The sequence below is a fragment of the Camarhynchus parvulus genome, chromosome 7, assembly GCF_901933205.1.
Source record: "Camarhynchus parvulus chromosome 7, STF_HiC, whole genome shotgun sequence".
NCBI lineage: Eukaryota > Metazoa > Chordata > Aves > Passeriformes > Thraupidae > Camarhynchus > Camarhynchus parvulus.
Genome location: NC_044577.1, coordinates 13,035,813 through 13,050,831, shown reverse-complemented (window position 1 = coordinate 13,050,831; position 15,019 = coordinate 13,035,813). Strand labels below are relative to the sequence as shown.

The 15,019-nt window shown below is 37.3% G+C and overlaps 1 protein-coding gene across 1 annotated transcript in view; it reads left to right on the top strand.

Annotated features, from left to right (window-relative positions):
* PARD3B (par-3 family cell polarity regulator beta) overlaps window positions 1-15,019 on the top strand; it is a 393,422-nt gene that overhangs the window by 23,759 nt on the left and 354,644 nt on the right. Inside the window, exon 2 of the mRNA XM_030951868.1 lies at window positions 1,627-1,728. Coding sequence (XP_030807728.1) covers window positions 1,627-1,728 — 102 coding nt within the window. The remainder of the gene's footprint in view (window positions 1-1,626; window positions 1,729-15,019) is intronic.

Here is a 15,019-nt window from a genome sequence, read left to right as displayed (position 1 = left end):
GTTGCATTAGTTAAAAGGTTCAGGAGGAACATCTGTAGCTACTGATGTGTTCTGGTTTTAGAGTATCATATTTTCTAATTTTATTGGTAGGGTCAAACTAATGCTCTTTTTTTCAAGGTAACTGCATTAGGTAAATTGTATAATCTCAACTTGCTTATTTATTGCATAAAGGTATGTGTCTTTTCTGCCTTTACATCTTAGAATTTTATGGTTATGGTAAAAATACCTGAGCCCTGGGCTTAAAGATAGAAATTTGGGCTATAATAGTTTTCCACACTTTGTCACTTTGCAGAGGAAAAAGCATATTAATTGATACTCTTAAACTTTGTAATACCTAGAATGAACAAACATTTGCTATTTCACAAATGGGTGGTTTCATTGCAAAATGAAATAACTGTAGTAAGAGGTAAATTAGAGATTAAATGGACATGTTACATATTGAAATACTTTTAGATGCTTAATTGTGTGGTTGTTACGCAGCTGTACTGTATCTAGTTACACTTAACCCTCAGTTGCAGGTCGTCAGTTGTCATCCTTTTTTTGTCCATTTCTGAAACATTTCTCAAAGCTATGTGTGTGCATGTCCCTTTCCTGGCCCTTAATTTTAGCATATTCTGGCCACTCTTCATAATGTTTGATGGAGGACTCAAATACGCTTTATAATCCTAACCAGGCGTGTTTTCTTTCTTCATTGTGCTGCAGCAGATGCAATGTTCATCAGTGCCAATAGCTCAGAGTACTCACACATCACTGTGACTCACTGAGCTGCCATGTGCTCATTAAACCACAAGAACTGGTCCTAGGAGGATAAGTCTTAACTAAGCTAGTTCAGCCATAAATACCACTTGGAAGTTGTGTACACAGGTAGCTGCTATAGTTTGGGGCCAGTGCTACAGGCTGTGTGTCTGCTCTCTCATTTTGGATTTCCTGTCAGGGAGAATTTGCTGTTGAGCAGTACACTCGGAGCCTTTTGGCTTCAGGGTCAGTGGCTGAACTCCTTGTTATTGAAGTGAAGGAGTTAATAATGTATGAAGAAAGCATTAGTTTTGGAGAATTAATCTGATCCCTGTTAAGATGGTACACAGTGTTGCATTGGAATTTGAGAGTATTTATTGGTGAAAGCAAACTGGAATTTACTTATTCATTTGGGATTTTTTGCCACAATAGGATTATCTGCCTCCTCAGAGAAAGAAATGATGGATGTGTTTTATATGTCTAAAAATATATGGGTACATGTCCCCACAACCTGTCAGGAGGTGTGCATGTTGATTCATATATATATATTTATTTATTTGTTTGTGCTGATAATAACCAAAATATTCTATCTCTAAAGTATTGTAAAACAAAAAGAGTTTTTTATTGTTTTAAATTTATTGGTCAAATTAGATAAAGATTGATTAGGAAATAAAAATATAAGTTTTAAGGATTTTTTAATCTGTGTAGTGTTCTGTAGGTATTGCCTTGTTTTTTGTTTGTAGTTTTCATTTGGTCTCAGTTTCAATTTTGAGTAGTGGCTCCAATCTAAGAGGGAATTAAGTGGAAAATAAGTGGGGCACACAACTGCTATGTCTGATAGCACTGAAATCATGCAAGGGTAGGCTAAGAAGTCTTGTATCTGTCTTACAGGATCCAGCTTCCTGGGTAAATATTCACCACCTGGAGTATACAGATGGAGGAATCCTGGACCCAGATGATGTGCTGGCAGATGTTGTGGAAGACAAAGACAAGGTAAAGCTTGTATGAAAATGTCATGTGTCTTCTCAAATAACAAATGCTGCTTTCTCATTTCTTGGATCTATGGCAGGTGAAATGGATGTTAAATATTCTTAAACACATCTGCCCATAACTGCTGTAACTCTCCCCTTCTGGAGTAGAATGGCGGAGTGGGAAATATGACCCAAGCAGTGAGAAGAGAAGCCTAGCAGGGTTCACTTAGGGCTTAACCTTTTCAAGCAGTTGTGTTTCTTTTTATTTCCGTATTCAAATTACCATCTTGAAAAATGTGGTTTTTACAAGATTTTTTTTCTTTTTTATGCCACTTAAAAATAAATGCCATGTAAAATATCTTCTATAATCTCTTCCTTTGCATGGAATTAAGTTTTTGAGAATCATTCAAATGTCATGGTTGAGTGTGACAAAATACACAAATCCTGTGATGACAAGAACAGCTCCTTGAACTGTTAAATTTTGGGAAGAGTTCTTATGATTTGCTAGTGAAAGTCTGAGCAGGCTGCTTATTCATTTTAAAAGCTGTGAGTCTCTAAATTTCAGTTAAAATAAAATAAATAAATAAAATAAATTTCAAATAAAATAAAATTTATTTTCTGGGTAGTAGTAACTGCAGAGAAACCTCTTTTAATTTTATTTTCAATTGTCAGAAAAATATAATTTTGGGAAACTTACTAGTGACTTATTCAGCATAGAGAAGGGGGGTATTTATAAAACTTTGCTGATTTTATCTTTCTTTTTTCTTCATAAAATCAGAAGAAAAAAAAATAATGGCTTTAAACCAAACATCTAAATATAGGATATACCTGTGCTTTTAGACAAATTGCTTTGTCTATTTAAAGTGCCATATGCTTGATGGCTTAAAAAATAATTTACTATATTGCAAACAGAATTGCTAGTTTTGTATGCTGTGTTGATTCTTCAATGACTTAATACAAAGCAGAACATTTTGCTTATGATTAATGGGATACTGCTTCTTTGTATCTTAGGAAATTGTTTAGGGTGTACTTCAGCGTCATTTTAGTGTGGTTTGTGTGGGAATTTGTAAAAACAGTGGAACTCTGTTATATATTCTTTTTATCATATTTGTGTTTCTTGCTTGTCTGTATTTATTGAAAGTATACTTAAGGCATCTTAAGACTTTTTTTCAGGAGTGTTTGGAGACAAAAGGATTGAGTTCTGAAATTGAACAGCTGTGTATAAAGAATAAAACCAAAAGCATAAGATGTCATAAAATGAGATATTACATCAAGGAGAAATGTTTTGCTGGTCTCATTAGTTAACAAAAATTAGTACGTTTACCCAGGATTTTCTCTGAAGTACTGATAAAGGAGCTCTTGTGGAAATGTGCAGAATATTTGATATGCCGTGTAGTTTTTAACCTGGGACCAGAGCCTTTGCTATACCTTCTCAGTGGCTGTCACTGGTTGAGTATGTGTAGCTGAATAAGCTTCTAGGTCACAGCTGTGGGTCTAAGCTTCCTCAGTTATGACAGTGCTAAGTGAGGCTCTGAGGCTGCCTTAGGGAAAACTCGCTGGGAAACTTGAATATTACTCTTTGAAGTGGTCTGGTGTGGTTTAGGACTACAGCAAACTCCTCAATTTCTCTTCCTTTGATATCTCAATTACAGGGGATGTATCACTGTCATCTTATTTTCTTCAGAGTAGCTTGGTGAAACAGGGATAAGAGACTTGCTGAACAGAGCAGCTGCAGAGAAAAATCAGATTTTTTTGATTAAAGTAAGGGAGAATGTTGTAAGGGATCTGCTAGTCTGAGAGGTTGAAAAATTCTTTCATTTGAGAATGGAATTGGGCCATAGCATGTGTAAGGAGCTGTCCATACTACCTGCTTACAAAGTTTGATGTGATCTGATATCAAAGAACCAGCCCTATGAAAGGCTTACAAATAGTTTTGATAGCTTTACTGTGGCCTGTTAGTCTTTGAGCCTTCACCAGTGTTTTTTCACACTGAGAATCTCTACTAGGTGATCTTTAAGCTTTGCAAAAAAGGGGAGGAGATACTCAGGTCAGATTGGCCTGCTATCTTATTTGGTGTTTAAAGTCCCTGAATAGATGAAGGAATTTTTGGTACGTTTATCTGTGATCTGCTTGTCTTTGGTTATGATTATCTGTATATGCAGTAGATGAATAGGCCACGGGTTTGTTGCTCCCTTGTCCTTGTGATCCTTTGCTGTGCATCCAAGCCAGTGACATAGTTTCACATTAAATCAGTCACTCTCTATAAAAATAAGCTTGCACTTAACCTCAGTGCCTTTAACCAAAGGTGTGTTTGGCACTGCTTACCATCAAACTCTTCTTCAGTGGCAGAGGAAACGCTGCTGCTTTTGAAGAGATAATCTGCTCTAGATCATACTTCGATAGCAGTAAATTAGCACAGTTTCTTCAGAGGAAAATGTCTTTGCTAATCTATTGAGTTCTTTCACTGTGACAACAAAACAGGGAGAGTGCTATCAGATATAATTTATTTGGAATTTCAAAAGCTTTTGACAGTCCTTAACAATAGACTGTTAAGGAGGCACAGCTACTCATGAGATAAGCAGCAAGTGCTGTGGTGGGTTAGTGAATGAATGAGAGGGGACCAAAAAATGGAGTAAATGGTGAAGTTCCAACCCTGAAGTAATGGCACTGGAATGTGTAATGCCCATCACTGGGAGTGGCAGTGGTTTTGAGCTCTGCTTACATTAACTTCCTGACTTCCTCTTGAACTCCAGGTTAATCAAAGTTCAACTGTGCAGCTGTCAACTGCACAGTTATGCTGGACAGAGTGTCATTTTTTAATTGCCTATAAAACAAATCTAAATTAGTATTACATATGCTTGGTAATATGTCATGTGAAAATGCTTTGGAAATTCTGCGGGCCGTGAGTCTCTCTTGCTGCTGTTGCCTCAGCAATAATCTGTGACCTAAATTGGATGTCCAAAGCTAGTTGACATAGTTTTGTAGAATAGCTTTAAAATAGCTTGTTTTCAGCACATGATCCAGCAATTGGTTCATGTCCTGATATTCTGAATGATGAATTAATTAAAATCCCCAAATTTTGTCAGTTGAATAAGAACGTGCTATTTAAATTGTCTGATTTTAATGTTGAAGTTATAAATAGAGTCCTCTTTGTATACTGTTCTTAACAGATTTCCCACTTGAAATGAACTCTTCAGCGAGAAAATGTTCTGAGAAAATTTCTTTACTGTGTAAAAGATAGAGTACAAAATGTTTCCTTTCATAGCATTGTGTACATGGAGCCCTGTGCTTGGCGCATGTCTGAAATGCATCAACTTAATGTAACCATCTAGACTTCCTGCTGATGTTTATATGGAATCATGTTTTCATATACTAGCAAACACCTGGGGAGGCTAAGAAGATGTAATGAAAGCCTGTCTTAAGTTAAAACTTGCTTTGCTTATAGGACAACAAGCTTCCTCAATCAGAACAGTTCTGCTTTCTGAATAAATGTAGATGTCTACAGGGAAAATAGACCTTCTATCAAACTTTATATGTATATATGTGTTAATATTTTGACAGGACTAAATACAAGCAAAGCATGTTTACAGGTGTGCTTTTTCAGCAGAGCCCTTCTGAAGCAGGAGATGGTGGTCTGCTGTCAGGGTGCTGGGGTTTTTTTGGGTTGTTTTGATTTTCTTTTGCAGGGTTTTTTCATCTGTTTGTTTGCTTCTGTATCTTTTTCTTATTGGTTGGTACTTTTTGGTTTTTGTGGATATCTTGGGTGTTGTTTTCTAAGACTGTGTTTGCAAGGGCAGTATTGCGGTAGCTACAGTTGAGCCAACAAAGCTGCTGAACATTTTTGTAAAGGTACATTTTCTAATCAGTGCTGATGGTGAAAGATTAGGCATGTCATCCTAGGAGGTGATGTGGCGTTAAGCTCTCCAGAGACTTGTTTGTTGGCAGCTCTGTTGGTAATGGTGCAGGATATTTTGTGGTGTGGGGTGGTTTTTTAGGAGTGGAAGGAATAAAAAAAAGTCATCGTGATGGGCAGTGTGCTGACACTGAAATAGCAGGGTAACAGTATGATCTTAGAAATTAGTTTTTTCTTGGGTATCTTCTTTGTTAAATATAGATGAGTAGGGGTTTTTAACAGCACCAGAAGCTTTTGAAGGACACAAAGCAACGTCAATGGAATGCTGAAATAGTTACACTGTATCAAGATTTGTAGTGACTGCAACTGTCATTTAAGTGTTTCTAATGATGATATCAGGTAAATGGTATGAATTAAGTGTAGCTCAGACATCTATTTTAGCTTAGCATTTAATGAAATATTAAATAGGAAAATCAATGAATTCTTTCTTCTCAGCTCACTACAGCAGAAATGCAATATTGAAAAAACAGGTCTCCTGGATGGTCTCCTAATGTTAGGGAAATCAGCTGCTGGCTGTTCCAAATGGCTATTGGGCCCATGCATGCTCCTGATAAGAAGCTCAAGATCTGGCTGAAGGTTTTGTCACAGATGCTAAGTAGCTCTTGGAAGCCCTACTTCAGACAGAAACCTTTGCAGGCAGCTTTAGTTTCAGTGATGACTTTGCAAGTGTGAGGCTGGTTTGGAGAAGATTGTTCAACAAAACAATAAAAATCTATTCAGCCATCAAATTCCTTATGAAAGAGAAGTAAATCAGAGCCACACTAACCCTTAGGTAAATATAGAAGCTCTGACTGAAGACTGTGAGGTGATAAGGAAAATTTCTACATCAAGATGAAAAATGGCAACATTAAGTGAGACATGAGAAGGGGGCTAGTGGATAGAAAAGTCTCAGTAGTTTAAATAAGGGGCTGGGGTATTCAGAGGCAGTTTCTCCTCACATGGACTTATAGCATTGCTGCTTTAAAAGCTTCCCCTGGATGTAGGTGGCAGAGGCCTCAATACTGTTTTAAGTTACCTCCCAGTGTGTCAGCAGAGCCTGTAAAAGTCATGCTTTGCAGCTTTTTTGTTGTATGGCTTGATTCTCAAATATATGATATAGTATAGTATGCAAATAATGCATACTTAAGTTAGAGAAAAGCTGTTCAAAATCTAGACTTCTAAGTAATTGAGTGTAATTGAACTCTCCAGGGTTTTGTAACTTTCTGGTAACTAGGGTGTCGAATAGAGGGGTTTTTATTCTTCAGTTTGTTGTATAATAGTATATTGTATTTATTTGGGAAAAACAGGAAGAGATGTGAGACTTCATTACAGCTGAGAATTTTTACCTATTGAAGCTTATGCTGCAGTGGTTTTTTTTTTTTAATGTAGACTCCTTTACAAATTACTGCATATTGGGCAAGTTTCCCTTGGAGAAGTTTAAAAAAATCCCTTTTCTATTAGAATGTGGGAGACGTGTCTGTTAGCACAGAAAGCAGTTTGATGCTGTTAGTTTCATGTGATATGGAGGCAACATTGGAAGTCTGCAATGGACAGGATAGTTCAAAATGGTGTGTTATAACTTGGATGATTTGTGTCTTTCATAAAATCTGTATCAAAAAGAAAGAAGAATCAAAGAAGAAAAAATTACAGCTTTTCTTCCTTGTAAGGTGGCTAATATTGCTGTGGACTAGGGCTTTGACACAATGTTTTATGACATTTTGTTAGTTAATACCACGGGCTGTTATTGCTCTAATGCATGTGCTTTTGCTAACTGTTGAACTGGCTGCAGCAAATACACACTTCAGACTTGTGACACTTGGTGCTTCTGGCAGTGTCTTGGTTATGCTTCTGTAAATTTGAATGCCTTTTTGGGAAAATGGGTGTTAAGAGGCAGCCAATTTTGATGTTTAGTTCCTTGCTGTTAATGAGGTAAACCAAGGGATTAGTAGATCAAAAAGCCTGTTGTGATCAATGTGAGGAAAATAAACTTGCAGAAATTTGGCAAAACTTCTGTGTAAGGCCTGCTGTTCTTTGATTTGGTTTTAATGCATTTTTGTTTTTTTCCCCCCCTTATTATAATTGTAAAGTTGTGGTTAGTACCTGCCAGAATATGTGTAACTGTTTGTGACTCTTCCTCACTGCCTCTGATTTTGTATTTCTATTTTGTGATTTCAGTAATGAGATACTACAGGTACCCAGAAATCTTAAAATTTTATTAGCAAAAGGATAACTAATTATGCCTTCTTTTTTGAAATCCTCAACTCCAAAAATGAAAATGGATTCAACTTATATTCTGAATAGCATGTTTACAACCTCCAAAAGCATAATACAGCATGAACATATTTGCTCAAAGTTTAAATTACACAACGAAGAAGTGGAGTAAATTCTTTGTAGTGTTTCAGCTGTTATATCCAATAATCAGAGTTATTAGGATATGAAATTGTTATTGCTGACAGTATTTGTTTATTTAAATATTCATATCTAGTTCTGAGTGATGAAGTTACAGAGACAAAACAGAATTGTGAATAAAAGCTCCATTTCTGTTCTGTCAAGGGAGTCCCAGTAGAGACTTCAGGTGTCTGATGATTAGCAATAGATCATATGTCCACAAGGAAGGGAAGTATTAAAAAGGGCATATTTTAAATAATACCTTTATCCTTGTTAGCACCTTAAGGTACGGAAATGTGGGACACAAGAAAATCCAAGAACAAAACAGAGTGTCAATCCTTTTGGGCTGCATCAAAGGAAGCATTGCCAGCAAGCTGGGGGAGGTATTTCTCCCTCTCTACTGTGCTCTCATGAGACTCAGTCTGGAATACTGAGTTCAGGTCAGGATTCCTCAGCACAAGAAAGATGTGGACCTGTTGGAGAGGGTCCAGAGGAGGGCCACGAAGTAGATTTGAGGGAAGGAGCACCTATTCTGTGAACACAGGGTGAGAGAGTTGGGATTGTTCAGCCTGGAGAAGAGAAGGCTACAAGGAGACCTCATTGCAGCCTTCCAGCGCCTAAAAGATGGTAACAATGACGGAGAGAGACTTTTTATGTGGGCAGATAGTGGCAGGACAAGTGGGAAGGTTTCTAAAGTAAAGGAGGAGACAGATGAGATATCGGGAGCAAATTCTTCAATGTGAGGGTGGTGAGGCACTGGCACAGGTTGCCCAGGGAAGCTGTGGATGCCCCATCCCTGGAAGTGTTCAAGGCTAGGCTGGATGGGGCTCTGAGCGCATCCTGGTCTGGCGGATGGAGTCTCTGCCCATGGCAGGGGGACAGAACTGGATGATCTTTATGTTCCCTTCCAACCAAAACCATTCTATGATTTTTCATTGATTGTAATAATGACTTCATCTTGACAAGGCTTTTGGACTTGTTCAAAAGGACAACACTGATGCTTGCTCAGAATTTTCACCGAGTTTGTCTAGGGTTTATCAATAGTTCAAAATCAATCAAACAAAAGAAAGGCATTGGGGCTGAGGTTGTTCTTATAGAGAAACTGTAGACCTTGATTTGCTGGCCCTTCGATGAACTAAGATGGAGTTTTGTTTTTGCTATTGACAAAATAATATGTAAACCAGTCAAGCTGCAGCCTATTTTTAAAAACATGTTTTCACACTTTTCAGGAGGAAAAAGTTTCATGCAATTTTGAGCCAGTACTTGTTTAGGAAACAGATGTCTGATTTCAGTCTTTGTAGTAGGAAATGCTGTGAGCCACCATATACATATTAATACATATAAAAAAGGATATTTTGGTAGGAGTTAGTCTGTTTATTTCTGACATAGGGTCTGAACTGTAAATACCAGGGGGAGGGGTCAACAAACCACTGCCATTAATACTTACTAAGCAACACTTTATTTTAGTAATGCACTGTCTTTTAGAATACAGATTATGAAGCTTTGCATTTTTATGAAATTTGTTTTAATTTATTGCTGCAGAGGTGCCATGCATTATTCAAGATTATAAAATGATTTGGATTTCAGGAGCATTTGGATTTGCTGATGAGGATTTCAAGCTGTGTAATTATGAAACTGTATGCACATGGGTTGGAAGTTCAGAACTCATTAGTGTAATCATTGAAATAACCATTTTTTAAGTGCGGTATTACATTCTGGGGTGTGCAATTACACTATCATGTGCTTCTGGTTACTGGAAACATTCTTGTTATAAACTTCAGGTCTAGCAATATGCTTCAAGATAAGTTCGTAACTTTAGGAACAGATACATGGTCAGATGTTGCTTAGGTTGTTAAAGAAAATTCAGTTTTATAGACTTAGAGCTGTAGCATGATGCCTGTATGCATAAATTTGCCTCCTGTTTGTCCTAGAAGAATTTATAAGCTTTTACAAATCTAGTGATGTATAATGTATTTTTTCTTAAAATAGATATCTTGTAACATCTTGCAATGGTTGCTTATTTCAGCTCTACCTACTTCAGCAGTAGTGTGTGCATGAAGGTTGCTACCAGATGGACTCCTCAGTTTTATTTTTTTCCAGTGGAATGTTTGTGTTTGAACATTCTGAACTGTGAACTCTTTCTCTGAACATCTGTAACTACCAGATTTTTTTCCAAAAAGTGATAAGTATTCCATTACTTGTTTCAGATTTTAAAAAAGTTAAATAACTCTGACAGTAGATCTGTGACACTAATAAAATTCCTGATAGTTTTGGAATAAGATTTTCCATTTTAATGCTAAATGGGAGGTTTTTGGAGTTAAATTTCTCTTCATGTAAATTTCTCTTGATGTAAACTTGTGCTTTTCTAGTTTGGTGTTCTTTTGATCCCTCTATCTGATCTGTATTTTGACTCTTCAGAATATTAAAAACACAGAGCAACCAGAAAGTTTGGGACCTGGATCTCTTAGTTTTTGGGGGGTATTGAGCTGTACAGCTGTGACACTTTCTCTTGACCTGAAAATGTGTTTTGTCATCTGGGCACTAAGTACTGTAGCTAATTGGTGGTCTGACAAGTGAGGCTGTCTGGTTTCTGTTCCTTGCACAATGAAAGGGGTGGAGGGAGTGAGGGAGGTCATTCTAAGTGCAAGTGGCCACAATGAACTGAATGAACATTCAGATTTCCTGATGAAAAGAAGCTTAATATCTCTTTGTGTAAGCATAACCTGGTGGAAGAGTTACTCCTTCTTAGTGATTTTCATTGATGTAACAAATATTTGGAATTATGCATACACGTGTTGATGCTTAAGTCTCTTTAAGCACACACATGTTAATGCTTACCAAGGGAGTAATATGCATTGTAAAATGCTGTAGCCTTGTGGTGGTGAGATAATTTGGTGGATTGTCTTGCTATATGAAGTAAGCTGAGCTCTTAAATACGTCCACATAGGGGTTCAATTACGATATGTTTTGGAAGCTGAGAGAATTGGGGTTGTTCAGCCTGGAGAAAAGGCGGCTTTGAGGAGCTTCATTGCAACTGTTCAGTACTATAAAGGGGGCCTGTAAGAAAGGTGGGGACAAAATTTTTAGCCAGGCCTGTTACAATAGAACAAGAGGTGATGGTTTTAAACTGAAAGAGGGCCAATTTAGACTAGATGAGAAGGAAGAACATTTTTAGTGATGGTGCTAAAACACTAGAGCAGGGTGTTTGGAGAGATGGCAGATGTCCCCTCCTTGGAAACACTGAAGGTCAAGTTGAATGGGTTTCTGGACAACCTGATGTAGCTGAAGATGTCCCTGTCTGTGGCAGCAGGGTTGACTTAAATCACCTCTAAAGGTCCTTTGCAACTGAAGCTATTTATGATACTATTGTGGCACATGTCCTATTTAGATTGAATGAGGAATGGGTTTTTGTTCCCTTTTACAGTTGGGGCTCCAAAGATTCTTTCAGTACAAGGAATTAAGCACCCACTTTGAAATACTTTGTTTCCCAATGGTGAAGGAGAAGTTTTGTATTGGTATTCCATTCTTTCTTAGACTATGCTCTGGCCCAATGAATTGATGTTGGTCTGGGTTCCGAAGTTTTGGGAAAATGCTTCAGTATAGTAAGGTTTCCTTATTTTAGATCAGTACACAACTCCTGTATCAAGTTCTGTTCTTTTAAGTCCTGTGTCTCTTCTCTCCAGAAAGTTAAAGCTTGTTTAAAGTTTTGAGACACTGGTAGAAATCTTACTTATATTTCAGCAGTTGCAAACAATTTGTAATGGGGTTGGTGTACTAGGGAGATGCCTAATACCACTGCTATTGTGAAAGCAAATACCTCCTACAAGTATTAAAGCAAAACCAGCTCAATTCTTGTGTGCAGGTTTCAGTCATCAACCCTTTTTTTATTTAGGGCATAGTGGCCATATTTGAGGAAAATACATGGTAAATTGCCTTTGAAAATGCACACATGGAACCTTGCAAACATGTGCCAACTTCTTGATGTATGCAAAATGGAGTTTAACAGCAAGTCTACCCTAGTCTTACTTCAAAAGTCAGAGAAGGGCACTGGCTCCATACTTCAGCTCAGGAGGCAGCTTTGTGGCTGAAGCATGGCAGACTTTTATTGAAAGTGCCAAGTAAGTGTGAGTTAGTTCCTTCCTGGCAGGGTGGAGAGGCTGATGTGTGTGAAAGGCTGTAGGGATAGAGACATATAGGCCTTTAATATACCTGTTGTACAGTAAATATCTTCTGAGAAGGTGTAGAAATAAAAGAATATGCCTTTATCTTTTTGAAAGCTTAGAAATATCTTCTGCAAAGCACCAAAATACTGACTGTGTTTATAAACTGCTTGCAAGTTTTATGGAGGATGTTTAACCTGGAAGGAGGCTCAGGGAAGATCTTTTTTCTCTCTACACCTTTGTAAAAGGAGGGTGTAGTAAGGTGGGTCAATGTCTTCTCCCAGGTAGCAAGTGATGGGACAAGCAGAAATAACCTCAAGTTGCACCAGGGAAAATTGAGACTGGATATTAGAAAAAAAGTTCTTCGCCGAAAGGGTGGTCAAGCATTATAACAGGCTGCCCAGGGAAGAGGTTTGGTCACCATCCCTAAAGGTATTTAAAAGGTGTGTAGATGTGGCACTTAGACATGTGGCACCAAGTCCATGGTGGTGGATTTGGCAGTGCTGAGTTAATGCTTGGATTCTGTTATCTTGAAGGTCTTTTCCAACCTAAATTAATAATTCTGTTCAGTATTAATGCTTTCTTGTTCTCTTATTGTGTGACAATGGAGTTTATAGTAAAATTGAGTTAGATTAATTTGAAGGATCAAGTCTTGAGGGATTTTGATTTTCCTTTCTTTCTGCAAAGACAGATGGAACGGTAGTTCAAGAATTTCAGTAAAAAAAAATTCAAATTATTCACAACTACATATTTAAGGGTCAAGGTATAATGCTGGCACTACATGGTTAAAGTTCAGCTAATTAGCAAAAAAAACCACACAAAAAATTCCTGAAATAAAAATGTGCAGTCAGGAAAATATTGTAAGAAGAAATATCCAGGAGTAAGTAGTCTAGCTGAAAAAAAAAAATGTAATGTTAAAATACTCTGAACTTTCTAGAATGATAATGTTTTCTGTGCTGACACCTTCTACAAGCCCTTTTACTGATTTTGTTCAATAATGACTTCACATGTAACTGTTCTTTAGAGATTTTGAGTCTTTTTTTCTTCAAGATCGGATGAAACTATTAAGAGCTGTTCTCTCATTGTTTTAGGGCTGGTAGTCCAGTCTTTCCTTTTTTTAGTCCAGATGCTTTTGAGACATTTGACGACATCGTTGTTTCTGAAGATTCCTTCCCTGTTATGAGAGGTGCCAGGTAATCCAGAAGTCACAAGCTCAAGGAGCAGAAATAAGAAAAACATTTTGAATACATGCTAACAGTTTTGGGCAGTGTGTGTTCTGAAGTGTACAAAGGCTATTCTAAGTTCTGGTTTGTGTAGCAAAACTATCCACAAAGGATGCCAGATGATTCCTTGAGTTTACTTTTGTTGTTCAGTAGTGGATGATGCTTTTCTCTTTACATATATCTTTGATTGTCTAGTTTGTTTTCTGTTTAGCTCATGCTCAAACTCTTATTTTCTAGTGGTATACCTGTCTATTCATATAACTGAAAGTGGCTGTTGGAAAGAAGGAAAGTCAACAATATTTTCTTCCTGTCTGAAGGGTTTCCAGCTTTCAGGACTTTACCACGTTATCTGAAAATAAGGGGTTTTGCAAATCACTCAGATTCAAGAATCAACATGTGATGCCTGAATCTTAAGAATCATTGGAATTTACTTGTTGTTTGGAACCATTTTGTACAAGTGTGAAAGAAGTGGTGTGAAGAGCAAAGATGTTAAACATGGTTTTTAGAGTAGGCTTACCATTGCCTTTGAGGACAGGACTGTCATGGAGAAGGAAGCAATGTTTCTCCAGAACAGCTGGTGGTGGACTGAGCTCACAGAGGAGGACAGACATTTCTGGGTTCCTGGAGGAAGACCAGGCTGAGAACTGTGAGTGCAACTGTGCCAGTGCTTTCTGCTGTTACTTCACCACCTAAGGTAACAGCAGAAAGCAGTGACACACTTTCTCCTGTGGCCACAGAGCAGCTGCAGAAATGCAGACTTCTGAGAGATTGTCATGTACTGTTCCCTCTTTTGGGACAGAATGCTGGAACTGGAGGAAAGAATTTAGGACATCTAGGCTACCTTTAGCTTGTTCTTCCTGGCTTCCTGTACCAGAAGAGCCCTTAGGATAAAAACATTTGATAAAGCACTGCAGGATAATTGTAGCTGAATAAAATAATAACCCTTACTTCCCGTCTATTTAAAATACATTTATGTTTGTAAAAGGATGTAGAATTGCAAACAATATATGGCAAAGGGTAGTTCTAAAAATGAAATTGATTTGTTTTTACCTTGGTTGAAGCTTCATTTGTGGATGCTTTTTGTGTTGCTTTTTGTTGAAAATTGAGTTGAAGACTAGCAATAGTCAAAATGCATGAACAGCTAGCCAAGTACAGATGTGCATTATGTGGTTTCCTAGAACAGCATTCAAATAGTACATTGCATTATACCATTGTTTTTGCAGAGTTGCATTTCTTTATGTGGTTTGTGATTTTTTACTAATTAAAACTAGATAGTTTTCATTTCATAGAGGATTTTTTTGGTTATCTTCCTGACAGAGCCATTTCACGTTATCTTTGCTTTTTGAAACAAAATAAGAGCTAACTTTTCGATGAACTCAAGTTCTATGCTTATGTAATTATTTAGCAGGCTATAGTAATTATAGTAATTAGGTTTTTTTAAAAGTACACCTTTTCCAATGCATTTTTAACTTTAAGGTGTAATTCTCAAGGATAATAAAATGCACCATGGTAGATCATGCAACCAAGTTAATGTAATCAAGTTGCTAATAATTTTCTTGGAAGAACTTCTGTTAGAGAAGATGAAGACTTATTCTTCTTTTGCTGAAGAAATGTCTTCATTTGCTGTTGATTGAGGTCCTAAGCTTAAGC